This window comes from Electrophorus electricus, chromosome 16, assembly GCF_041902795.1.
Source record: "Electrophorus electricus isolate QZ-2024a chromosome 16, ASM4190279v1, whole genome shotgun sequence".
Taxonomy (NCBI): domain Eukaryota; kingdom Metazoa; phylum Chordata; class Actinopteri; order Gymnotiformes; family Gymnotidae; genus Electrophorus; species Electrophorus electricus.
The window spans coordinates 8030427-8057146 of NC_137512.1; the positions used below are offsets into that span (position 1 = coordinate 8030427).

A 26720-nucleotide genomic window follows, 5' to 3' on the forward strand; every position below is an offset into this window, starting at 1 on the left:
ATAGTCAGAAACATTTATTTGTGACCTTCTTAAAATGGCTTCACTCCCTTCCGTTTTCCGAGCGGTGCCTCTCTGATGACGTAATGACGCTGCTCCACTCTTGCTCTGAGTATGAAAACAATAAACAACCTTATGAGAAGAAACGCAGAACCTGTCGCTCACACTCGAAATACATTTAGTCAGAAGGAAAACTTGTTTTACAGAGACTTATTTTAAGGGAAACGACGCCTTTAAAAATTACACGGGACAAATGTTTGTCCTGACTTAAATTATTTCAGGATTTTTGTGTCTGAAAAGGAAGTTAGTTAGCCAGCCAGCCTAGGTAGCACCTTCAAGAGAGCAGTCCCTATCTTATCATTTGACTGTACCTCGTTACGCGTTAGCTAATACTTTGTGTTTATTGTTATGCAGTTACCGGAGTACTGTTGCCTCACTCGTTTTCCTCCACCACCTCTTTGCACCCTCACCCCAATTTCTCTGGCCCCATGTCTCGGTGGCTGTTCCCCTGGTCTGGCTCAATAAAGAAGCGGGCCTGTCGATACCTTTTACAGCATTACCTCGGTCACTTTTTGGAGGAACGTTTGAGTTTGGAACAACTGAGTTTGGATTTGTACAATGGCAGTGGAGTCATTAAAGAAATCAACCTCGATGTTTGGGTAAGTTAGCTAGCTAGCTAACTACTTCACAGCCTTGTGCAGGCCAGTCTCTTCTGAAGAAACTATGAGACCCATAGCTGTGTTTCGCAATTCTGACTAGGCTGAGAACAATAACAACAACCCTTAACGTCACCATGCACATCTTAGACTGAAAAGCAGCCTTTTTCCAAGGTTGCTAGCTAATATCTATCCCTGCTCGTTGGTGAGGCCTAGAAATCCATTGTCACGCTGACCAAGTAATTTTTATTCACATCTAGCTTACTCGTAGGTATTACCACTACGTTTGGGAATTACTTTGAACTCATGAACACAACTACAGTAGCTTTATAATGTTATGTCTTGTCTTGATATACCTCTCAAAGGAATAGTCTCGTTCATTATCTATATTGTACCTACTCTCCCAGGCAGTGAATGAGTTGCTGGAGTCATTAGGGGCTCCCCTGGAGATAGTGGAAGGCTTTGTGCGGAGTATAGCAGTTACAATACCATGGGCAGCACTTGTCACTGACCACTGCACACTTGAAGTCACTGGGCTACAGATAACATGTAGACCCAAGTACAGAACCAGTAAGTTGACTGCACCTAATCATCTTTATGACCAGGTATATGAGAGATATTTTGTGCAATGAGTCTCATATAAGTTGACTTACATTTTGTTCTTGTAGGTGGGAGCTGGGACTCCCAAGGCTGGTCCTCATGTATGACGTCCAGCATGCAGCTGGCACAAGAGTGTTTGAAGGACCCACCTGAGGCATCTGAAGAGCCCCCTGCTCCATTGGAGGGGCTGGAGATGTTTGCACAGACCATTGAGACTGGTATACATAATCAAAGTTTCATGTGAGCTAGAAGGGGCCATGGGTCATTGCCTAGATAGAGTGACAGGTGGTATAACTGATAATCCACCAGTAGCATTTTTGGAACCAGGTGCAACTAAGTTGATATTCAGCATTCTTGATGCTGGTAAAGGTAACGTGTCATGCTAAGTATTGTCGCATTTGGCTGTATTTTCCCATTTTCATATTGACTGCTGTACAATCTAACAAAATGTCCTTTTTCTATACTGCACAGTTCTGCGGCGGATCAAAGTCACTTTTCTGGATACTATAGTGAGAATTGAGCACCAACCTTTTGATGCTGAGACCGGGGTTGCCTTAGAGATGCAAATTAAACGGTAAGTGCATGTAAAGTGTGTAGTAAAATGCTATTAAAGTGTTGTGTCAAGAGATAAAAGGTATTCTCCTTGCTTCTCTTTCTCTTCTGTTCTTCTCCCATTATCGACACAACATCCATGATGTCATATACCTAGCATAAATTGAGTGTACATGTCTCCATTGTTCCAGTGTCCAAAATCATTCATTATTAATTTTTGCCTTTAGTCATGTCAACAAACAACAGATATAACAATTTCTGTTTGAGGAAAGAATTTAATAGAATTAATAACATGGAAAAAAGATGGAGCTCATTGTGGTGGCATAGCTGATCCAGGAACTGGTAATGATCATCCTTCAACCTCTGAAATCAATGCTATGGCACAGTTAACTCCTTCTCATTTACATACCTAATGCAATCATATAATTTTTCTCAAAGCTAGCAAGAATAGTCTTTTTTCTTAAGTCAAGTTTATATCACATACTAGAAATATCATCATGTACATTCCTTGCAGTGTGAACAACAGCAATAAATCCAGCTGGTTTCAATAGACAGTGGCTTATACTAGACAAAGTACAAACATGACAAATATCCAAGTTAAACACCATGTGCGAACATTTTCCGTAAACTGTTAGAACAATATTACATTTTTAAAATAAATAAATAAAATAGTCTGTTGTATATAGAGAGAAATTAGAGGCTGAAATATGAGAACTATTACATGTGCAGTATTTAAAGCAGTCATACTTAGATACGTAAGATACATATTTTCCATATACCTTCGTTACCCACCTTGCGTCTAGTGGGTATACAGTTAGAGACACATTTTTTGATAGTCATCTTCCAATACCTCTTCAGTTTTTAGTTTCTGACAACACTGGTACAGCATGATGCAAGCATGCTAGTGTAGCACCTACTGTCTCGTTCTACTACAGTTACATTGTCACAAGATGCCAGAGCAGGTTCATCTCAATATAGATGTCTCTTATTTTCACTTCTAACTAAATTCTACATTTTATATTTCTAGCATTTAGCAGATGCTCTTATCCAGAGCAACTTATAAAAGTGCACTGTCATTTCATAAAATGTATGACATTGCTAGCCACTACAAAAGATTAGAATCAAATTGAACCATTGAAATGTTAAACTTTAACATTACTCACTCACCATTGGAGTCACTCATTTATAAAACAGTAATTGGACAGTAACTAAATTTTTATTTAGACTGTGTTCCGTCTCATTCGGCTTGAAATGAAAGTTTGACCGTGTTGTTAAAGTAGGATGAATTCTGAGGTGCACAGAAACATCCAGCTGATATACAACCAAAAGCCTTTGTCTAACAACAAGATAGTGACCCAAAAGATTCTACTGCAGGAACTATGAATCATTCTACTGAAGACCCTAAAACCCCACTAAGCAAGCATTTCACTGATTGAAGACAGAGTAAAGGTGAAAGGCCCCCAAAATAAGCAGGAACTGAGAACGACTGCATTACAGTCCTGGCAGCGCATCACCGGGGAAGAGCTTTAGCTTTTCATGATGTCTGTGTGATTTTGGGCAGAAGATCAGAGATTGCAAAGGATTACCAGCCAAGGGCTGGTCTTTTAAATAGTAGTAGTATAAAAATAATATTATATTGTCAGATTACTCATGGTCCCCCAAAACAGGACTAGTATATATAAAAGGGCAATGGTTCAGATTTACCCAATATATACAAAATGCACCTGGAGTAAAGCTAACATTCTCTCTAAAGATGTTATTCTTGTCATCAGTGTTACATTTATGGCTACAAATGAACTCTCTGTAAACCTCTGTCCGTTAATGAGCTGTATTCTGTTCTTGCTGGCCATGTCATAATGCAGTCTGGAATACTGTGATGAGGCTGTGAGAGACTCAAGTCAGACAGTGCCTGTAGATATCCACCAGCCCCCAGCCTTCCTGCACAAGATTCTCCAGCTGACCTCAGTACAACTGCTATATGAGACTATTGGAGGGCCACAGGTGAGAGCCATTTTAAACCACAAGGAATGGGGGATGGGATTTAATATAAGTCACCAGTTGGTGTAACTGGCTGCCAGAAAGTAGAAAGCGAAAAATTAATTTGAGCTTGACAATGCAAAGTAAAACTGTTGATGCCAACAAACTGATAATGAAAGCTTTGGCTTTAATCTTGTAAATTGAAGGCAATACAGGTAAGCTACAGACAACCAAGATTGTCTCCCATTATCCTCATCCCAGTACATGACAGTACTTGAGTTCTCCAGCTAGATCCCTTTATGCTGTAAACCTCAAGCCTTTTGGCAATCATTTTGATATAGTTATCCAGTATAATAAACAAACATTATTAAAGCCCTCTTCTGTTTTCCAGGAACTTGTTCCAGAAGACCCTGAGGGCAGTGAGGATGATGATGATAAGAAAGACTCTACCCCTCAGCCTCTGCGGCCACATTCTGGGCCTCTGCTCATTGGCAGCTGCTCTGGCTTCATGGAGACCATAGTCAAAATCAAGCAGAATGACATGCTCCCAGGGCCTAAGGCATGTGGCGTCACTAATGCTTGTTTGTGTGGGTAGAGCAAGATGCTACTAAGAATAAAGAATGATAAAGAATATGTAAGTCACCCTGCGTAAGAGCATTTGCCAAATGCTATAAATGTAATTTGAGATCTAAGGACATCAGTGGTTATAGAATATTTTTTGCTGGGTTTAGACTGTCGTGCAGGCTCTCTCAGCAGTTGAGGTTGCCTTTGGGCTGACACTGTGAACTAGGCTTGAGTAAGTGTTTGCACTTTACTTTCTTGTTTGTAATTATTTGGTTCACGTCTTTCAGCTGGAGCTGGACGGCAAAGTCGGCTGCCTCCACTTGCTGTTGTCTCCCACTCAGATTATTCACCTGACGGACCTTCTGACTGCCCTCTGCATTGAGACAGGTTACATGTTCACCTTGCCTTTGAATACTTACCATTGTTTACCTGTCATTCAGCTGTCAACTGTCTCTTAGCGCTCACTGTCCTTGTGTCGCTCGCTCTTGCAGAGGGAGGCAGTAATTCTCATGGTGCTGGGATTGGTGCTGGTGGTCACAGTAGGCCTCTGGGTTCAGATGATTTGAGGTTGATAGAGGAGGATCTCAGCAAGCAGCTCAGTACAGATGTGGCAGACCGCGATCTGGAGCTGGATGGAGAACCTTACATCTGCAGCCTGGAGAATGGAGGTTAGGTTGGTGTGTGTGTGTGTGTGTGTGTGTGTGTGTGTGTGTGTTTATTTTACTTCTTCAGTTGGAAGTGTGTAGCTTTTACTTGCTATGCTGATGTTAATGCTTTGCAAATCTTATAATCGTTCCTCTGTTTGTGTATACAGGACTGGTCCTAAAATTGTTTTTCTGTAATTATTTCATGTTCAGTTTGTGTTATGCTTTTCTTGTTGTCATTTTCCCTCTCTCTGTGTCTCAGAGATGTTTTTCTCCATGGGTCCTGGCGGTATGACGAGCAGTGTAATGTCAACACGTTCGGGAAGTGAGCTCTCAGACAGTGACATGGAGTCCTCAACACACAGTCAAAGCAGTGTAGCTCAGACACACCCTCTGTCTCCACAGGTCAGCCTTCCGAGAGTTTGTGTATGTGTGTTCATGAGAGAGATGCTGTGTCTTATTTGCAGCAGTTCTTATGAAATTTTACTGGTGTTTTCACTCTCTGGTGCGTCTGTGTTTCACCTGTCAGGGAATGCTCAACTGCCCCAGACGTTATCCTGTACCAGGAGCCTTATCCAGCATACCTAGCAGGCCTGCACGTATGTTACCCTTTCTACTTACACACACACACACACACACACACACACTTTGCTTTTCATGCCCCACTATTTGTGGAATTTCTGAAAGCACCCGGCCTGTTCTGCTGTGTAGGGTCCTCGGCCCATGGTGGCCAGTCAGAATCTATGAAGCCTGAAGCCTTGCTCCGCCTCTCTCTGGGTGGAGTCACCCTGACTTTGCTGGAGCAAGAGCCACCTCCTGGTACTGAAGGCCTGTCCCCAATGGCTGAGGTGTCCCAGGTGTTCTTCCATGAGCTGGCCTTCTTCAGAGACAGTATGTTCAGCGAGAGAGACTTTAAGAATCTGAGAGGCAGTTTCGCTAAAGCTTGCCCTCACTCTCATCTCAGGTACACTCACTTTCTTTCTTTACTTTTGGAAATGTAATGGGAAGTCTAAGCAGTATTTTTAATATTCACAAGGCAGTATATTCTGATCCTAGATGTTTAGACAGGCAAAGACTCTCACAGCTCACCTCTGGCATGCAGCTGTTCTGCTGGGCAACATCAGCAGTTTTGTGAAAGTGGCATTTACAGTCTAGCAGAGGAGGATTGCTTGACCAGGGGCTTTATTTGCTCACGTTGCATCGGTCATTACTCAAGCAAACTTAATTTGCTGCTGTGTTGCTACGGGAAGCTAATGTTTTTTTAGTAGATTAGTTGTGCTAACATTATCAAAAGTACATTTTTACCTGCCTAAATCCTCTACCCACCGGAGACAGTGAACAATGCTCAAACCTCAGCATCTGAAGCTGGATGGATGGCTTTAGCTTGGCAAGCTGCTTGATTTAGAGTTGCTATGGATACTCTACCATATTTTCTGAAACTTGACTGTCTACTGACTATAAATTATAAACAGACTATAAATTAATGTGAGGACTCATTTTATAGGTAGTATGTGTAGCTCAGCACAGTGTTTATCATTGACTGATCACTGACCACTAACAGGATGAGAACATACTGTATTTTCCCATGTCTTACTCTCCGTTGGGAGCAGAGCTCTTGATTCTGTTGTTCCTTGCTCTAGGTTGACAGGGGCGGCCGTGCAGGTGACATGCGAGATGCGTAGCTCCGGGCGGCATGCGTCCTCTGTGACCTCTGACCTCTCCTTTAGCAGGCTGGAACTGCTGGAGTGCCTGTGGGAGCCAGGCGAGCCCCAGTACACTGAGGTACTGAACCTGCAGCAGTCGCTTATGCACCATGCCACAAAGCACACATCTAATTACACTTTTACACTTTTAATTACACCTCATAGACCATGTACCATGTAACACAAACATGTGCAATTAGCAGGGTGATGATTTTCTACATCTATGGAAGTACACAGACACAGGGAACATTTGATGGTGCTAAGATTGCTGGATGAGAACAACAGTTTTCTAATATCAGAAGCGCTCATTCAGAGTGGACATAACCAGAGATAACCAGTGAGCAGTAAGCCCTGTGAGAGTGGAGCTAGGCATTATTAATACTGTGACTCCTTGGATTCACATTCATCCTTTTAGAAAGTGTGGGTTCATTCTTGAACACACATGATAATGTGTCATAATCCTGATAATCCTGTATGATAATTATTCATCTATGAGAGTCATTTAGTTTTAAGTAAACTGCATATTACCAGGCATTATTAAGTCTGAACTACTGCATGAGAACGCATTGGTTGTTCTGGAAGAATGCATTGACCTGTGCATGCGTGTGTTTGTGTGTGTCTGTCTCTACAGCTGTTGCAGTTCCAGACTGCTGGTCTCTTTACTGTGGGAGCCACCGCCAGACCTTGTGCCCAACTCCACTACAGCCTGATGGAAAAACACCAGCGAAAGGTGCTCCAGCTCAGTTAGTTTACTCAGTAATCAGACGTTTGACACAGTGGGTGGAGTTTAGTCATCACGCAACTAAAACTGTGTTAGATTGCAGGTTCTGGCTGCCTCCACTACCTTGAGAACTTTGCAAGAAACACTGGCATGACATAGAATTTGAGATGAAAATAGTTTATTTGCAGATACAGTTGGCCAATAGAGAGAACAGCAGCATGTCAAAAAATGTTAAACTGTTTTCATCTTGCTAAGCACCAACGTCCAGCTCTATGCCAATCTGAACAGTAGGCTGACATGACACGTGAAGTGTGTAAAGGAGTTATAGGACCACAGGGTACCAAGTGGCTGATGACACTATCAGTTGGTTAGGAATTCAATCAGGCCAACTTGTGGTCTAAACCACAATAGTTAATTTGGAGCATAAGGAGTGTATGATGAGGCATGTGGTGGTTCGCATGCCTTTAACTGGCAATGTCTCAAATTCCTGTTGGTTTGAAAATGGGTTAATGAGGGTCAAAGTAAATCTTCATTACAAATTTAAGTGAACACACAAAGTTGCTGGACGACAGCTTCAACATCTCGGATTACCAGAAAGCTCTACAAGTGGGGGCTCCAGGGGCTGCACCTTTTATATGGAAAAGGGTAAGGCTTAAGCCTAAATTTAAAAATTGGGAATGTGTCTTTTGTTTCTGTCTTTTAACATTTTAGAGCATCCAATTAGAAGACCATTACAGTAATCCAGTCTTGATGAGATAAAAGCATGGACTAATTGAAATTGGCCTGTAATTGGTCTTAATTGGTGGCTTAATAACTACAAGTTTTAATGATTTTGGAATATAGCTTGGGCCCAGAGAAGAGTTCAGAGTGAGCAAAGGTTCTATACCAATAGGCAGTAAGTCTTTGAGTAAATGAGGTGGAACTGGATCAAGTATACATGAGGATGGTTTGGAAGAATTTATCAAAGAATTTATCAAAGCTCCTCCAGACAGATTGAGGAAAAGGATTCTAAATGTTTGTCTGAACTAACCAGGCAGCTGCCAGAATGCATTTGCAGATTAACAGGGTCCAAGAGAGCACAATTCATTTTTTTCCTGATATTTTTAAATCTTGTGATTAAAAAACTTCTATTACTATTACTATCCATTACTGCTGCATTCCTGTGGGATCAGGAATTTAATTTCAGTATGATTCCTGGTTGGTTTTGGTATAGTATTATCTTGGATTGTTGTTGTTGTTTTTTCTTTCTCTATTAGAGAGGATGAGTATGGTGATTTTGCCACAGAGTGGGCATATTTATATTAATTAAGGCTATTTTTCCAAGACACTTTAAATACCTCTAATTTAGTATTTCTCCATTTGCATTCCAAGATTTATGTGGCTCATTTGAGACTATGCGTATGATCATTGTACCAAGGAGCCATTGTCGCTCATTCTTTTTATTTGAGATGGTGCAACCGTATCTAGTTATTTGGAACGAATTCCCAGTGTGCTCAGTTATATGCTCCTACTGGAGCTACAGGTAAATCAGTGTTAAATCTGGTAAAGTCAATAAGTGCAGCTTTTGTAGCAGATAGTAACAGTAATAGTTTGTTTAGTTTGATGAACAGGGCAGCCAACGAATTATGGTTCAAATATTCATAAGTTGTAATGAAGTGGTCAAATACTGCCTCACTTTGAGGAAGTATTGCTAATTGTCTGTCAGTACCAAGAGACAGGATTAGGTCTAAAGTATGGTTACAATTATGCATAGGTCCCACCACATTCTGAATGATACTCATGGAATCAGTAATTAATTGATTTCATTTTCAAGTTCATTTTAAAAGAATCATGTTTATTTTCAAAGTGAACATTGAAATCACCAACGACAATTGCTGTTTTAGTAGATAGCATTATGCCTGATAAGAAGTCCGAAAATTTCTGCAGAAACTCTGAGTGGGGACCTGGGACACGGTAAACAGTAATTAACATAAATGACTGGCGTTTTCTTGGTTGAAGACGAAGGTGTGTTCTTCTCTTGTGCAGAGTGGCTCAAAACAGCGCATGGTGCACAGGGAGTGCTCGGTGTGTGTGGACCTGGGAGAGCTCACCACTGAGGTAGACCTGGACACACTGGGTAGACTGGACAGCATCATCCAGGCCCTGAGCCACTGCCCCAGCCAGGCTGCAAAGCCGACACACACCCAGGTCTTGCCGTACACAACGCCACTGCTTCTGTTATGCATGCTTGCGCTGGGACTGATTTCATTACTGTTCTCTCTCCACTATATCACCCCCTTCTGCTCCACAGACACAGGCCATGGTGCAGCTCTCCTCCATCACCCTCTCTTCCCCCCATGCTGTGATCAGGCTGCGCTTCCCCATCCCCGACCTTCGACCTTTAGGTCAAAGAAGGCCTGTCTGCCAGCGGGCAGTGCGCACCGAGGTACTGACCCTGGATATGTCCAGACTGGAGCTGAGGTCGCAGCAGGGGCCGGCCAGTGTGTCTCAGGAGATGCCCTTTGCCTCGTCGGCCAAGCTTACACAGCTGCTGGAAGCAACCTTCAGCGACATGCATGGTGAGAGGGCCGACCTCGCTCAAACGCACACCTTCTGCAGTGCCAGTTAAACTAAGGAGTACAGCTTTTCTCTTTGCTAAAAAGATATATGCAGGGTTTTGCCCTTAAATGACTCATATATGCTGTAGTTGTCACTAGAGAATTTAGTCTATGCTTGATGTGGAAATGTCAGCGAGAGTGCTTTTTTTGAGTGTTCTTTTTTTTTCCCCCTTTCTTAGGAGTCTATGAGGGATGGGAGGGGGGTTCTTTCCCCTGTATCTGTGTTCAAAGTAATCTGGAATTGGAGAAGACAGAAGGAACACCTAGGTGTGTTTGTGTAGTGTGGGTGATTATTGTAGTCCTTGCAATGAACATAACTAAAAGTGGTGTTTAGATGGTTAACTTAAAGATGAATATCTCGCACTAGATACAGAATTTTTTCAACTTCTCACATATCTCTGAAATGTATTATTTTGCTTCTGTCTCCACTTTTGTAATTTTTTTCTGACTCTGTGTAGAATTGTGGTGCGTGTGAGTGGAGGAGCGGGTTTTGATGGTGGAGTTGGTGGTGTGGGGTTGAACAGGGATCTGGGCTCAACGTCTATGGAAAACCCCTGTGAGATGAGGGAAAAGAACAGTTCCCCCTTCTCCTCCAACCGCACCATGTTTGAGACCGAGGAGGTGGGCAGCTTTCTCCTCGCTCTGCTGCTTTTTGTGTTTGTGCTTGATTTGTTCTTCCCTGCTTGTTGTCTTTTCACACCACCATCTTTAAATCCTCTATATTTCACTATCCCTGTAACCCCTCTACCCTCTACACCACCCCCCAGCACTCACCCATTCACTGTACTTGTTCCTGTTTCTAGATGGTGATCCCCGCAGATCCCGAGGAGATGAAGGAGTTCCAGTCCCTCTGTGTGTCTCAGTGTCAATGTGAGGTGGAGATCACACTGCCTGTGGCTTACGTGCTCGTGCCCAGTAAAGTAGCCTTCCAGAGCATCTACAATAGGCAAGTGCTTTCCCGCTCTACTGCATGTTCAGCTTCAACTATGAAGCTTAAATCTTCTGAGTGTTCTATCTGCTCTGCCTTAAAAAAGTGACCACCTTAGCAGTAGTATGGGGTTTGTTTGAAGTTCTGTATTAATGTTTTAGCTTTCATTTTTTGTCTTCACAGGATCAATAATGATTTATTGATGTGGGAGCCTCCTATTCCTCCTCTGACCTCTTCCAAGAGCACTCCCAACCTCCCGCAACAGCAGAGATCAGAGGATGAGTTTCAGCTCTGCAAATCTGCCTTCAGACTCGGTGAGGCACTTAAACATCCTGTGTTTATTGCCTGTTTGCGACCGACAGTGATTTTATACATTTTGAATTAATGTGGTTCAGGATTCGTGTGCGTGTGTGTGATTTTTAATTTTTTTTGTTGCTATTTGTAGAATCTGATTCAGAAGAGGAAGAGCCCCAGTTCTGCTCCCCAAGAGAACCTGATAAAAAGAAGCAACCTGAGCCCCAACTTGACTATGCCCTAAGTTTCCTATGTTTAACTGTACTTATTGGCAAGGGGCGCCTCCAGGTCATGACGGACACTAAAGTGAGCAAATTACCATTTTTGCAATCCTGTCACTCAAAATAGGATGAGAGAAGGTGTGCCATATTTTATCTTTTTCCTATTGTGCTTTCACAGAATGAGGCAGGTCGGAGGGTGGAACAGTGCCATGGGGAACTACTGTTAGACTTTGAAGGGGGAAAGATTTTCAGTGTTACACAGCACCAAAATAATCCCAACCTAAATTTCTTGACTATAGAAAGCAAAAAGGTTGAGCTCTATCACAAAGGTAAAGTACTCTTGACTCCTCCTACATATCTTGCTCTTATTTATGTATTACTTTAAACTTTTAATTCAGGACAAAACTAAAATCTCACCTTTTTGTCTTTCTCTATGTAGCGGAAGTTCCAGACTCCCCCACTCCTGTACGATTAGAAATACCCAGGTTTGTTCCCCCAAGCCATCTGGACCCTACCATTTATCCCACAGAGGTGGGTGTCAGCAGCGTGGGAGGCAGAGGGGCAGGTGGTCAAATGTTGTCGACTGCCATCAAAATCACACTTGACCCCCAACGCAATGTCAAGGTTGCTGTGTTTTAGTTTTCAACATCTCTATATCTACATTAAGTAGTAAGCTCTTTTACTCAGCTTTTGCTCTTCCTCAGGAGTTTCTTGTTGCCCTACGACTCCAAGGTGCTACTTTACGACATCACATGGCAATGACCAATCACAGTTGGCACGAACAGGTACCACTATTAATGTAATGGATTCTTAGATGTCACTTTTTATTTTGTTTATATTTAATGTTTGAATTAATCAATTTTCTAATAACTAAATACATCCACACCATGTCATAAGTTGAACATTTATAGGGATTGTATATGATTTCAAGAGAAGTGTACTGGCAGGAAAAAAATGTTGAGGGAAGATCCCCAGTTATGAGAAAAGCTTTGCATGCTAGTCCTAAATAGCACCACCTCAGAAAGGGCAATACAATTGGATTTGGAGGTATAAAATGAAACAAAAATAAGGCAAAGGGGCTAAGGGTTTTGTGCAGAATGATGGGAAAGTAATCAAATATTGAATACCAAAAGGTTGCACCGGGGAGGACATGTGCAAACCTTATGAGAGAGGGTAGCAGAGGCTTGGAGATCCCAATTTGGGTTAAGTTTGGCTAGCCTGGCCTTTGTCATTTACACATGATACACCAATTTCATCTGAACTAGACTATGTCTAGCACAGCTAGAAGAATGAGGAATCCCAAGAAGGATGTGGGTCCATTCATTCTCTTGGAAACAGAAGTGCATGTCCAGATTCCCACTGCTACCCATACCCCATCAATGTTAATTTCCTCTGTTTCATGTTTAGTTGGTGGATTTTCTGGATGTCATTGACGATGATATTTTAGGATACACACCACCTGTCATCATTACTGTCTTGCACACACACCTGGCCACCTGTGCAGTTGACTACAGGTAAAAGTTCTAGAACCTAGAAGTTGAATCTTACAGCAAAGCCTAACAAAATATAGGTTAGAGGTTGATGTGTCAGATTATTTATATTACCCTAATACCCTTATGAAAAATACATATTTTCTTGGTATACATAATTTTTCTCTATTTTTGTCCTATCCAGGCCCCTGTACCTTCCACTGCGAGTGTTGTTGACGGCAGAATCTTTCTCTTTGTCCAGTAACATTATTGTGGATACTGCTACCTTTCACCTCAGGTATTGGCACTCTGTAATGGAACAAGCTTCGGTGTATTCTGCTGGTTGAATCTGATGACTTTGCAACTCTTTTTAGGTTCATCCTGGATGACTCGGCATTGTACCTCACTGATAAATGTGAGAACGAGACTGTGGATTTGAGACGAGGTACAAATACTCATCTGAAATACTCATCTGTCTATATTTTGCTGCACTAAATAATAACATTCTGCTACTGATCTTTTTTTCCTCCCTTCCAGACTATGTGTGTGTATTAGACATTGACCTGTTGGAGCTGGCTATTACTACATGGAAAGGCAGTGACACTGGCAAACTGGTGAGCCTTATATTTGTTTATACCTTAGTTACATTTAATTTTTTTTTTAATGCCAAAGATGTTTCTAACACAGGTATTCCATGTTCAGTCCCAGCCTCTGTTTGACCTGCGCTGCTCAAATAATGTGGTTCACGTGCACACCTGTGCAGACTCCTGTGCTGCTCTGGTAAACATGCTCCAGTACCTGGTCTCGCAGGGCGACCTACACCCGCCCCCGCGCCACACGTCCCCCACCGAAATCGCCGGACAGAAGCTCCCCGTGCGAACTTGACTCAGGCTTTCTTTTTTTTTTTACTTTAAAGAAGTGTCAAACTTTAATTGCTGCTGTTTATAAGCAGTTAACTGGGGTTCCAGATTCTTATATGGAGATTTTTTTTTTTTTTTCCCCCCCCAGCTATCAGAAGCTCCTACATCTGTACCCCTCTATCCACCAGCGGAGACGGCAGAGATTAACCAGTGCGATCTTACTGATGCTTTAATTGACACAGAAAGGATCCACCATGAAGAGGACCATGAAGACACAGGTAAAATTTTATCACAGTAATTTATAGGAATTACATTTATGGTTTTATCCGTTAACTGCCCCATCTTGCCCCACCATGTAGTGCTGGGAAAACTACTCTAGCATTGTTACCTGCTGTAGTAGCCTACACTGAGCCAACTTTTATGCTGGTTTAATTTTCAGAAAACTGAATGCTTTCTGTAACTACAGCTTTTATTCCATGCTTCGCTTGATTTCTGATTGTCCATTGGTTTGCTAAATTCTTTGATTGGCAGACCCTTCCTCCTCGTTAAAGCGGGCGTCACCTGTCTCAGTGTACCTATTCCCAGGAGAAGCCCCCAAATCGCATTCCTCCATTTTAGAGGGGGAGGACTTGGAGCTTGATGGACTAGTGGCCACAGCCAATGAGGCAAATGTTGACATGATGTCAGAGGAGGGTTCCGAATGCTCCACTGACAACGATGACTTCTGCATCCTAGAGGCTCCAGGCATGGGCATTCCTGTGAGCACTTTATTACCTCTTCCTGCACTCACGTTCTTTATTCTATGCCTTTCTGTTAAGCGTTTTTGACAAACATATGGCTACCAGGCTGGGATCAGCACAATTATTAATCTAGAATGTTTTAAATTAAAATCATATTTTAATATTGTATTAAGTAATTTTTAATGTTGTATTCAATTTGAAAGACTGCATTACAAAGGTTAAAAGACTTGGTCTCTGTGAGGAAAATATATTCCACTAGGGGGCAACCAGAGCAATAAACTCCAGGTTACCCACAAAATGTTAAGAATTTAACGATGTATATATGATTCTATCTAAAGGAATCGTTTAAAAATAGGTTTGCAATTTTTAGATAAATGATGATAAACACATTTAAGGGGAGTTGTTCATCTGTTATTAATTATTATTTAACTGCATTTTTGGTTCTGCCCACTTATAATAAGTATAAGTATAATGTGGCATGTTACCTAGACTGAGTTTGAAACCACCAATCTATTGTATTCAGTTCCTTCTGGGGGTTTTTTCTACTTTAAAAATTTTTAGTCCTGTTCAATAGTTATCAGGATTGAAAGTGAATTCAGAAATGCAGAACAGTACTTTCCTCTCTTCCTCTTGACCCTGTGCAGCCTAAGGATGGAGAGCCGGTTGTCACCGTGTTATGTCAGGGCCCAATAAAGGTGCGTGAGGGCTACTTCTCTCGGCCCCGGGGCAGTTCCGACCTGCTGCGCGCCCCTGCCCACTTCCCTGTGCCCCAGAGCAGGGTCGTGCTCAGGGAGGTGTCTGTCGTCTGGCATCTCTATGGGGGCAAAGACTTTGGGGGTAAACCCATCTCCACTCTCACCCAACACAGCCACAGGTGAGGGAAATCTTTTAACTGGCTGATATCTAGTGGTTAACAACTATTCTGTTTTTCTGTGTGTTTTTTGTTTTGTTTTTTTGCTTCTGTAAAACACCAGACTCAGCGAATTGAAAGGTTTACTTGTTAGCTGATTTAAAAAACACCAACTTTTCCTTGACTAGGGCATGAGTGTAACGCATATGCGCCCCTCTTCATGATCTCTGTGAGACGACATGCGTGTTTTCTCCAGGGGTCGTTCGGCCCCTCCAGGGGCCCGTGGTTCTCCATCCCGCTCGGCTGGCTCCTCCAGACCCCAGAACTCATGGCGTTGGGTGGGGGGAAATGGCAGACAGCATTCGCTCCTCATGGAGATCCAGCTGACTAAGGTTGTGAGAGTGCTAAACTGACACTTAAACAGCGTTTGCTCATATTAACTTCATGAACAAATATTTGTTCTTTCCGTCGTGTCCCGTATGACAGCTCAGCAGTTTCTCACCCCTCTACCTCACTTGTCATTCTAGGTCAGTTTCCAGCACGAGTCCTACCCCATGGTGTCGTCCTCTGCTGTCCCTGGGCAGGACGCAGAAAGTGCGAGCATGGGAGAGCAGCCCCTGTCCCGGCAGGTATTCATCGTGCAGGAACTGGAGGTGCGCGACAGACTGGCCTCCTCCCAGATCAACAAATTCCTCTACCTGTACACCAGCGAGAGCATGCCCCGCAGAGCCCACTCCAACATGGTGAGCGGGGCTGGATCTTTTCCCATACTGTCCAACAGTAACTGTGGCCCCTAGGCAGCTAGAACATAGTGAGGTCAGAAGGGTGAAAAGGAAACAAATAGCATAGAAACAACACTGAAAATGAGAGAGGTAGCAAAGAGTACAGAAAGGAGTGTATCAATGCATCAGCAACCAGTGGGGTTGGGGGGGAGGGGTCATGAATTGTAGTCTTAATTGGTGCAGTATATGTGGTTAACATAGCTGTGTGTGTGTGTGTGTGTGCTGCAGTTGACTGTGAAAGCTCTTCAGGTGCTCCCTGAGTCTGGACTGGGAGGACCAGAGTGTTGCCTGCGAGTCAGCCTCCTGCCTCTCCGACTCAACATAGACCAAGTAAGTCTTACCATGGAAGCATTACTGATGTTGGGTTTAATGAACTGCCGGTATCTCTGTTCAGAGTACAGTAGAATTTAAACATTCAAAAAGGTTGTTAAGGAGGCCCAAATCTGGATGTGGAAAAAGAATTCACAAATTCTCTGGTGCTTGACAGTGCTTCATGAAACAATAGGGTGTACTTAATGTTAACTAAAAAATTATTGTTTGAACATGAGTATAACATTATTATAGACTCAGACCTATTAACATGAAATATTAATTAAAACATGCTAGACTACACAATTTATCGCTCCTGTATTAAAATCCATATACTGCCTTCCAATTCATTTTAAAATTTATGGCTGCTAGAGCACCAACATATTTAAGGGATCTTCTCACCCCTCTAATACCAGTCTATATCTTTTTCAATGGTCACTATGTCAGATCATGCAGTTACATTGACATTAAGTATGCCTAAAACCAGGCTTCAAATCATGAGCGAAGTTTTTAGTATATTAGGCCCCTGACTGAATGAGTTACTTTTTGTGTAGCTTCTTAACATTTTTATTTTATTTAATTTTATCTTGGTTCTTATTCATTTCGTTCATTTAATTCTGTTTTTTTTTGTTTTTCCCATTTCATTAGTCTATAGTCTATTTTTACAATATTTTATTGGTTTACTGATTTTGTTGTTGTAGAACACTATAACCTGTTCTTTCTACCTCACTATTGTTAATTATTTTATTTTAAATATGAGGTACCCCGAGATGGCATTGAAGTGTCACACACAAATACATTTCCTTTTTGGGGGCAATATTTAATGGGTAAGCACTGAGACTGTCTCTACTCTCATTTTTATTGTTCCCTCAGGATGCACTTTTCTTCCTGAAGGACTTCTTTAGCAGTATGGCAGCCGGGGTTAACCCCTACCTTTCTGTTGACATAGCAGCTGAGGGTAAGCTTATGAAAGTTTGAAGCAGCATTTACAATCAGATGAATAGAACACTACCAACTATATTTTGTCATCCCTCCCTGAATTTACAGTAAAGGCAGACATTACTCAAAAGCAGGCAGAGGAGGTGGACCATGGCTCTGGATTGGGCCCTGATCTGACTGCTTCTGTGGAGACAACCTATAGCGAGCAGAGCTCCTCTTCAGCTGGCTCTTCCTCCTCCTCCTCTGACCAGCCAATCTATTTCCGGTAAAACAAACATGGGTTTTATTGCTTTGTTGCAACAAAGTATGTTTTCTTAATATAGTCTTAATGTCTCCTTTTAGAGAGTTTCGTTTCACCTCAGAAGTTCCCATCTGGCTTGATTACCATGGGAAGCATGTGGCTATTGAACAGGTAAGAGTTCAGTTGCTGCACTGATTTGCACAAACTTCTCTGTGTTAGAAATTGGTCATGACAACAAAATGAGTGCTGGTGCTGATTTGCATCTTATATCAAAGGAGTTGTATAGCAAAATGCAAAAGTAAAAAAAAGTTTTTTTTCTTGTTTTTTTTTAATAATTCTTTTGTAGGCATTTTTTATTGACCAGTTTTACAGATACAGCCAGACTACACTGTGTAAAATCCGTGATGTCATGTGATTTCATAGGGCACGTTTGCAGGGATTCTGATTGGCCTGGCGCAGCTGAACTGCTCCGAGCTTAAGCTGAAGAGGCTGTGCTGTAGACACGGGTGATTTGCTCTGCCCCACTCGCAAGCACCAGCTGCCCCTAGCAAGGATCTGAATGCCTCTCAGCACTTCACCTACTATTGCCCTCTTTTCCAATGACACCATCTGACTGATTATTTTGTAGAGAATATGTCTGTCTGCTTTTTTCCATGATAGTTTCGCCATATTTTCCTGTACTGTGATGGGTGTCACTTTGCAGGACATTATCTGTCAGGTAGCTAGATATTGATAGCTATTGAATACAGAAGCAAAGGGAGGTTCAAATTTGCTATGCTTTGTTTTGTTAGACTGCTGGGTGTTGACAAAGTCATTCAGTATGCTGTGAACGAGTGGCTGACTGACATCAGAAAGAACCAACTACCAGGCATTCTGGGAGGTGTAGGTCCAATGCACTCTGTAGTTCAGCTCTGTAAGTATGCATTATGCAACATGCTTTGTTCATTAACAAAATGTACTAAATGTTAATGTGAATAATCTTTGTCGATTTCTTGTCCAGGTGAAGTATTGTCTTGTATTGTAAGCATTGTATTGTATTGTATCTCTGAATCTAAGTTACCGAACAGACTGTTATTTCAGGCAGTATCTTGTTCTGAGGGTATTTTTGGACTCAGACCTATTTGTATTAGTTCAGGATACTCTTTTGTAAGTCGCTCTGGATAAGAGCATCTGCTAAATTATGTAAATGTAAGTAATTAGGTGTCTCCCCATTGAAAGTTATTTTAGGCTAAGGCTAGCCTTTATCTTTTAACAAAAAATATGTGGGTTTTTGTTAAATTTAGAGTGAAACGGGAATGGGACTAGCAAAGCTGAGAAATTTATAATTGTGTTTATTGCTTATATATTCTTTATGGTTGTTTCTTTCATCTTCTGCCCTGGTGCCCGCCCACCAACCTTTTACTATAGTCCATGGTGTGCGAGATCTGTTCTGGATGCCTATTGAGCAGTATAGGAGAGATGGACGCATTATCCGTGGCCTCCAGAGGGGGGCAGCATCCTTTGGCACCTCTACAGCCTCTGCTGCTCTGGAGCTTAGCAACAGACTGGTGCAGGCCATACAGGTACATGTACACAGCACCGTTGTTTATTTATTCAGTGAAGTATTAAATGCCAAATCAACCAAGTTGCTTTAGATACCTTAGGTTGTTTGGTATCAGTTACAACTGTTGGAGGCACAATGTGCCATTTTTAAATGAGTTATGAAATAAGAATAATGTACTTAAATTAATCATTTCTTATTTCTTAATTATTAATATTATAACACTTTGTATAAAACTAATATAACAATTGTTACTGAGTCAGTCTTGTGGTAAGATTATTTTGTGACATGGTGTGAAACATATTTTCTAAGGTCCATTAATATGCACACATCTGAAAACACATCTAAAAAACTGATATATTGTTACTAAGTATCAAATAAGCTCCATACATATATCTGGATTTAAATAGAAAAGACAAAAAACTCAGCACTGTCTTTATAAAATCCTTGAATGTTTTCAGGCATTTTATCTCAAATTGTATTTACCACCTGACTCATTGGGACTTAAAATTGTGGATATTATGCAAAATTGTATGCATCCAAATGTGTTCTGCAGGCCACAGCTGAAACAGTGTATGACATCCTGTCCCCGACTCCACCTTTAACACGTTACATCACTGAGGGACGTCCTATCTCCCGACCTAGACGGACCCCCCAACCAGCTGACCTCAGAGAAGGCGTGGCCAAGGCCTATGACACTGTCAGAGAGGTATTATGCTGTGCAGTTTATTACTTTGCACTGATTCATTGTACCCACTGGCTGTTAATCAGTTTTTAATATTTAAATGTTCTTATATTTTTAGGGAGTGATCGACACGGCTCAGACCCTGTGTGATGTGGCCTCTCGCGGCCATGAGCAGAAAGGTCTTCCGGGGGCAGTGGGTGGGGTTCTGCGTCAGATCCCACCCACTGTCGTGCGTCCCTTAATAGTGGCCTCTGAGGCCACCTCCAACCTGCTCGGAGGTATGCGGAACCAAATCAAACCGGATGCAAGGAAGGAGGACTTCCTGAAATGGCGCACAGAAGATAGCCAAGAGTGACTGATGCAGATGGCTGTTGAGTCTTTTTGGTAGTGTGAATGGTAGACTGAAGGTGTGAGTGTACAAGTGAACATGTATTTCTGAGTATTAATGCGAAGATGAAGAGATCTGCCGCTCAGTGAAACCTGAGATGTTTAAGTGGCTTCCAGATGTTAGTTGCACATTTCATCACATTCATGCAGTGCAACATTTTTCATTGTGCACTTTGGTACAAGCAAAGCTCTCTGTAGGCAGCCAAGTGCAATTCGCTGCCATCTCACCTTGTCGGAAAGTATGCAATTATACCAATCCAGAACACTGTTTACTATTTACCAAATGACCTGCTACTAATTTTTATTTCCTCTTGGAAATACACAAAAGGCATCAGGGTGTTTTCTTAAACTGTAGGACTGTGTAAACCTGTTTAATAACCTTTGGCTATTTTAAACTATGACCCTGATGTTATTGTGCCATGAATCTGTTTAATGTCCAGGTGAAATACATTTTTGAGCAGTAGTTCTGTCTCTCCTCCTGATGCCTGCATACATGTGTCTATAGCATGTCCATGCTAGTTTCGTATTGTGTTAACATCTGTTCCATTTTGTTTGCTATTTTATCAGACTTCAAATAAGTGGGGAAAGGTCTGCTTATCTGTCCAGTTTCCCAAGTTCAGACTTGCTTGGTTTTGTTTTGTTAGTTGTGTTTTGGCAATGGCTTTTACATTTTTTCATTAAATTCATAATACAGTTTAAGGCAGGTGAGGTTGTGCGCACATACATTCATGTATCTTATGAGTGGGTGAGGGAGGAATTGTGTATTTGTGGGGTGATCTATTGGCTATGTGACTCATAGCGATCAGTATGTGTTTTTCCTGTAATTATTACTATATCATAAGCTGTAAGAATCATCTGTATAATACCAAGAGAATGTGTAAACAGATTAATACAAAAATAATAAAACATGTACATTTGAATGAGAGTCTGTAATTAATATGGTATGTATTGAGGTGTTTCTGATACGAGATTAATGACTTTCGTAATAACTGTTCTCAGTATATTGTGAATGCTACTCAGAATCCGAAATTATTTGCTTCAAGGGAGTCTTATTTATATCCAGTGGGTGGCGATATGTTCCATAAGTGTAGTCGTAGTCGCCATGTTTAATCAGAGAAGAAGGAGGACACGTGAAGAGCTAAAATTTAGCAAGTGGCCATTGCTCGTTTGTTATTGCGATATTTGCTAGTTTTTTTTTCTTAGGCATTACTGAAATGAAGCTATTAACGCATAATATGTTGACATCGCACGTGAAAGGTGTGACTAAAGGATACCCTCTCTTGATTAAGGTAAGATAGCGTCGGCGTGGATTTCAGATTTGTAGCTAGATGTCTAGTAGTTAACTAATAACTAACTAATCTAAACAATAATAGGCTACTGGAGACGTACCTAGCTAGGTTGCTTAGCTATAATCTACGTCCGTAGTAGTCCATCATTTGTTATGACATCGCTGATTCGATATGTCTTAAATAATTGTGAATTTATGTTACTGTTGCACCCCATACTGCCAAGTGGCATCTCCTTATGACAGATGGCTACCTGGATTACGGTTTTAAAGGTAGAATTATAGATGTAGTCCTGTTGTGGGTTCTCTCCTTTCCCAAGGCAACGGAAGTCAAAGTAAATGAAGTGGAGTTCCAGCCTCAGTTTGTGAGCCGAATGATTCCGAAACTGGAGTGGAGTGCTTTGATCCAAGCAGCCGAAGGGGTGAGATTTTCCATTTAAGATAATTTTCTGCATTCACCAAGAATTTTTCTGCATTCATCTAGAATTTTCTCTTAAAACAAGAACACATTTTGAATAATCCAAATTTGAAAATTAGCGTTTAACTAAAAATATTGTATTTTATTGAATTTTTAATGATATTTATGATGGCAATCCTTGCAAGAGAGCATCCTGCATTGCAAGTGAAAGTTCAACATCCCAAACAATGACCAAACACGTCATTCGTCTTGCCAGTTGTGGCTTGACAAATTTGGGCTGTGCATGTGTCTAGTGCACTGATGATTACAGGAACCACTGCCACCTAAACTTTCCAAATCTGGTAAAGACCTCAAAAAGCAGAAACCTGAGGAGGTGCAGGAACCAGCATGGTATGTACCACTGGATAGCTCAGTGACCAGACACCACTGACTAAAAGCCCTCTACCCTTAGTATTTTTCAAGCTTCTCGTTTTCCTTGGTCCTGATGTTACAATCACCATCTATCACTAGTTGGTCCTGATGTTGCAATCACCATCTACCTGTTTTGAACTCTGTGTTAGTGGGGTAGACAGGAGAAGCCCTAGTCAGGATTTGAACCCCCCATACCAAAGTGAGTGGTGCAACTCACTGCACTATTCAGTAGTACATGCGATACCATGCTTGTTCCTGCTCCTCCTCAGGTTTATGCTTTTTGGTAGTGTTACGGACATTGCCTAAGGGACCACACTGGAGACGTCCTGGTCAGGATTTGAACCCCCCATACCAAAGTCAGTGGTGTAACGCACTGAGCTATCCAACCACTTTTGGAATTCTGTGCAAAAGTCTTAGGCCACCATTAGCTTTGGTATAATAATGAACATATATTTCCAATTCACTTAAGATACAAACCAAAAATAAGGAAATATGTATATACAATTTTAAGAAACACAATTTGCTGAAGAAAATAGTGGTGTGTCATGTGTTTTCCCTTGGCATTAAGTGCAAATTGAACTCTTTTGGGAAGAGTTTTTTTAAGTAATGTTCTGGTACCATTCCATTTAGAGAGCCAGGTTCCTGCTATTACGCAAGTGTGAGGTCATTAAATACTTGCCACTGTAGCCTATAGAAGCTTTTTTTTCTGAAGGTTTTTCTTTTTTTAAATACTGAATATACATTTCCTGTATTTTCTGGTTGTATTTTAATAAAGAGATTGAGAAATAGTTATATGGTCAATTTAATTTATTGTTATTTTTTAAATGAATGGCCCTGACTGACACAGTGGACAGGTCACTTAGTCATTTAACCCTATAAGTAGTGCTGGGTGATTAAAACAGTCTCAGAACAGGATTGCGATAGACTGTTACATCTATACTTATCCAGTAAAAATGTCAAAGGCTTAACATCGTTATTGACATAAATTCTATCACAGCAGAAATAAATGTGACAACAGCCAGTCAGTCAGTTTTGGATTGCACATCAAAGTGCACATCTATTTCCTGCCGCAAAGCATTGTTTGCCCTACCAGAGCTGAAGAAAGCTGGGAAAACTAGAAAAGAACAATGAGTGGAGCCAGCGAGGGGCACGGAAGTGAAGGTGAACTCATGATATTTTGCTGAAGCTGATGAAAGTGTTGACAAAAAAGTTATCACAATATCAGTGATGTGGAAGTGGCTTGGATATCAGAAAAGTAATGAAGCACAGATTATGATGGCCTGCGAAATAGGTCATTGGTCTGCGCAAACCAAGATAGGAACAACAACAAATCTTTTACAGAGCATCCACACCAACAGTGTGAAATTGCTGCCAATGTTACACCATCCACATTTTAGCTGCACTTGCTGTACCAAAACAACAATAAATCGTGTCGTCTTTTGCGGCCATTACCCCCATATGAAAAGCAATTAAAAATAAGCAAGGATATGACGAGAGGAGTTTCAGTTATATAACACGCACACATGTAGCATCATGACTGGTTAATAGGGTTTACATTTTGCAATTTTTACTCAAATTTCTATATTGAAAACATTTGAGTGATGTGAAACCTGCATCTAATTTATATTACTTTTTGTTAAAGTTTAAACTGATTGCACAGTTAAATGTGTACATTATATTCTTGTATTGCTCATCAACTATTTTCAGTTATTTGCAAGATTCTCTTCAAGCTGGCAGCATTATGGAATGATATATTGTGATAATTATCTATATTGATCAATATGGGGAAAAATATGATCATATTTTTGCTACATCACCCAGCTCTACTTATAAGGCATTTCTGGATAGTCAAATATACTAAACCACAGTTTTCACGAACACCCACTCTTGTACAAGCATTTGATGAATCAGACCTGGCACAGTTGTACAAGCTGACTTTTATGGTAAACGTACGAAAATGCTCCTGCGTGAGGCCCAGTGTTCCTACCTAGAGACAGCATCACTGTTTTTGAATGTGTCTATGACAGTGCTGATCCAGTCAATCATTTCTATAGCTGGGATACTTGCAAGACTTGCCCAACGCGCCCATATCAAACTATGAGAATAATGAAGAGTTCTTACGGAAAGTGCACCGGGTTCTGCTGGAGGTGAGAGGAACTGTACTCAACAGTTACAAGTTTCACATTCCTGTGTTTTTATAAATTATCCCAAAGTACTTAATGATTGCAACAGGTTTGGTGGATATTTCCACAAGCCAGTCTGAGTGAAGTGTGAAAGGTGTGTTTGTGACATTAAGAATACATTATTTTTATAACACCAGGCTGCTATGCACTTATTTTGGAATAACCTGACAAAATAATTTGTCTTAGGTTAATGATCACTCTTAAGATATTACCTACAGGAAACTAAGTGAATTATATTCTGTTTGTCAACTCTGCTATTGAGTAATATTAACAGGGATATTTTTTTCTTTTCCTCCTTAGGTGGAGGTAATTGAAGGGTGTCTGCAATGCCCTGAGTCTGGCAGACAATTCCCCATCTCTAAGGGAGTCCCTAACATGCTCCTCAATGAAGATGAGTCATAGACAACTTACCTACTCCTGTTTCTTTCAGTAACAAACAGATACAGCATCGCTGATATATCGGATTACAAAAGAGTAGGGTTGGACTTTGCCAGAAAAGCCATCAGTAATCCAAATAGTATTTGTCATTTTTGCATTTAAGCCTTTTATTGCTAATGTTCTGTTAACTGTTGTTTGTCTTTGATTATTATTCTTTATGAATATTTTTGAAATAAACTGTAAATGTTGCAAAATTGCATTTAATATTTGATGATTTGTTAATCAGGTTTGTTACTGACAGTTGCAAATAATTTGAACATTTGTAATGAATACGCTTGTATTGATATCTTTAAGAAAAATGCCTTCTCAGAAAAATGATTTTTGCCAAATGCAATAGATTCATTAGATAAAAATGTAGATGGGGTACAGTTACAGCTTTATAATAACATTCTAAATCATTCTAAAACATTCTAAATCATTGTGTTTCGAGACAGAGGGAAAACTGTGCTCTAAAGGTGGATTATTTGTTTTTCTCGAGTGTAATAATCTGCCTTCGTTTACCATCAAGGAGAGTTCACTAATTCTTACTAAGTTGCAAACAGTCATTTACACATGGAAAGTATCTTTGTAGATGAAATATTTTTAAAAGGTTTGTGAGAAATAAATTTCAGTCTTAAGCAAAAGTCATGTGTTTACACAAACCGCACTTTTTGCAGAACCCACCGATCCACTCGAGTGGTTCCCAGTGGTTCAAAGGCTCCTTGCAGTTCAGAATGCTCAACCTCACCAAAATACTTCAGACATATTTAGAGAACTCAGGGTTTCATGTGCTTGCATTAGTTGGTGCTGTAATATTCAAGGAATGGTTCAGTGAAAAGTCAGATTTACGGGCTTTCCCTTTTGCTTTTTTGGTTTGTTCGTTTATTCATTAATTTTCTTAGGTTTTATTGAAGCTGTGAGGTCTAACATAGTTGAGAAGTAAATGACAGTAAGTGCCTACCAATTCTGAAATCTTTACTTGCCTCAAATGTTTATTGAGTTGTTGTAAATAGACTTACGTGGTTTTCTTACACTGTAGGACATACTGTTATCTATAAAAATGAACAAAAGTATGAACAATGAACAATATCTGATGTTTGTTTTTATTCACAAGTTGATATATAGGATTATGCCAATCAATAGTGGTGAAAATATTGTTCTCTGTCATCTTTGTACTCGTGTGTTGGTTTGGAAGAACACTCACTGAGTAAAGATGATTTCTTATTCACATTGCCATCATCAAGAAATTAGCTCTCAGCAACAACTTGACAAGCATAGCAAAGTTCACATATTTGAAAATAAGATCAGTATATGCCCCCGTTCACGATTTGCACCAGTTGTAGTTCACCAATTGCTTCATATTCTTAGTCTTTCTTTTGCTGCTGGCCCGTTATTTATTTGTAAAGTGTCTTAGAACCTAAGATGGCGAAGTCTGCATGAATAACTGGGAGAGGAGGGTGACGTGGCACGTTAAAGACTATATTTATATTACGGGTGGTCTAGGGAAAAAAAAGCGCATATGTTGGGGGGGGGGGGGGGGTGCGCTATTTTTAAACATCGCATTGCAATACCGCTACCAACCACCGGAGATTCAACTTTTGCCTCTCCTTCCCTTACCAGCACTAGATGTCGCCAAACCACTAAGATCCACGTAAGCATTTTTCTTTCCTAAACGCTAGTCTTAAATAAACGCTCAAATTCTTAAGTCATATTTGAACAGGAAAAAGTATTTTCGTACAGTGGTACCAGC

The 26720-nt window shown here is 40.9% G+C and overlaps 2 protein-coding genes across 3 annotated transcripts; both read left to right on the top strand.

Moving 5' to 3' along the window:
* The first annotated feature begins 109 nt into the window (after nucleotides 1–109).
* On the top strand, nucleotides 110–21176 carry atg2a (autophagy related 2A). Of its 2 annotated transcripts, XM_027016812.3 has the most exons (42): nucleotides 110–656; nucleotides 1061–1223; nucleotides 1322–1471; nucleotides 1725–1827; nucleotides 3668–3806; nucleotides 4174–4341; nucleotides 4634–4733; nucleotides 4838–5014; nucleotides 5253–5395; nucleotides 5520–5589; nucleotides 5702–5954; nucleotides 6631–6772; nucleotides 7325–7423; nucleotides 9440–9601; nucleotides 9705–9972; nucleotides 10191–10278; nucleotides 10470–10632; nucleotides 10815–10957; nucleotides 11123–11253; nucleotides 11385–11539; nucleotides 11633–11783; nucleotides 11894–12078; nucleotides 12159–12239; nucleotides 12862–12968; nucleotides 13129–13221; nucleotides 13298–13368; nucleotides 13461–13537; nucleotides 13626–13796; nucleotides 13932–14061; nucleotides 14315–14541; nucleotides 15168–15397; nucleotides 15630–15765; nucleotides 15901–16116; nucleotides 16384–16485; nucleotides 17338–17422; nucleotides 17512–17668; nucleotides 17746–17815; nucleotides 18068–18150; nucleotides 18436–18557; nucleotides 19052–19206; nucleotides 19741–19893; nucleotides 19988–21176. In XM_027016812.3, the coding sequence occupies exons 1-42, from the start codon at nucleotides 486–488 to the stop codon at nucleotides 20222–20224; spliced, it is 6027 nt and encodes a 2008-aa protein (XP_026872613.2). In that variant the 5' UTR covers nucleotides 110–485; the 3' UTR covers nucleotides 20225–21176. The 2 variants fall into 2 exon arrangements, with proteins under 2 accessions (XP_026872613.2, XP_081554890.1); XM_081698764.1 differs by lacking the exons at nucleotides 110–656; nucleotides 1061–1223; nucleotides 1322–1471; nucleotides 1725–1827; nucleotides 3668–3806 and having other exon boundaries at nucleotides 4305–4416.
* A 190-nt stretch (nucleotides 21177–21366) lies between these two features.
* Nucleotides 21367–25190, top strand: trmt112 (tRNA methyltransferase activator subunit 11-2). Its single transcript, XM_027016559.3, has 4 exons — nucleotides 21367–21545; nucleotides 21862–21963; nucleotides 24425–24517; nucleotides 24854–25190. Exons 1-4 carry the CDS (start codon nucleotides 21471–21473, stop codon nucleotides 24953–24955), a joined length of 372 nt encoding a protein of 123 aa, XP_026872360.2. The 5' UTR covers nucleotides 21367–21470; the 3' UTR covers nucleotides 24956–25190.
* The last annotated feature ends 1530 nt before the right edge of the window (nucleotides 25191–26720 follow it).

Excerpts from the sequence above, each read along its gene's own strand:
- atg2a (XM_027016812.3), top strand. The coding sequence starts at position 486 with ATGTCTCGGTGGCTGTTCCCCTGGTCTGGCTCAATAAAGAAGCGGGCC. Across the intron at positions 1,828-3,667 it reads TTAGAGATGCAAATTAAACG|TCTGGAATACTGTGATGAGG; the intron begins GTAAGTGCATGT and ends GTCATAATGCAG. Across the intron at positions 16,117-16,383 it reads GCAGAGCCCACTCCAACATG|TTGACTGTGAAAGCTCTTCA; the intron begins GTGAGCGGGGCT and ends TGTGTGCTGCAG.
- trmt112 (XM_027016559.3), top strand. The coding sequence starts at position 21,471 with ATGAAGCTATTAACGCATAATATGTTGACATCGCACGTGAAAGGTGTG. Across the intron at positions 21,964-24,424 it reads TGATCCAAGCAGCCGAAGGG|CTGGGATACTTGCAAGACTT; the intron begins GTGAGATTTTCC and ends TCATTTCTATAG. Across the intron at positions 24,518-24,853 it reads TGCACCGGGTTCTGCTGGAG|GTGGAGGTAATTGAAGGGTG; the intron begins GTGAGAGGAACT and ends TTTCCTCCTTAG.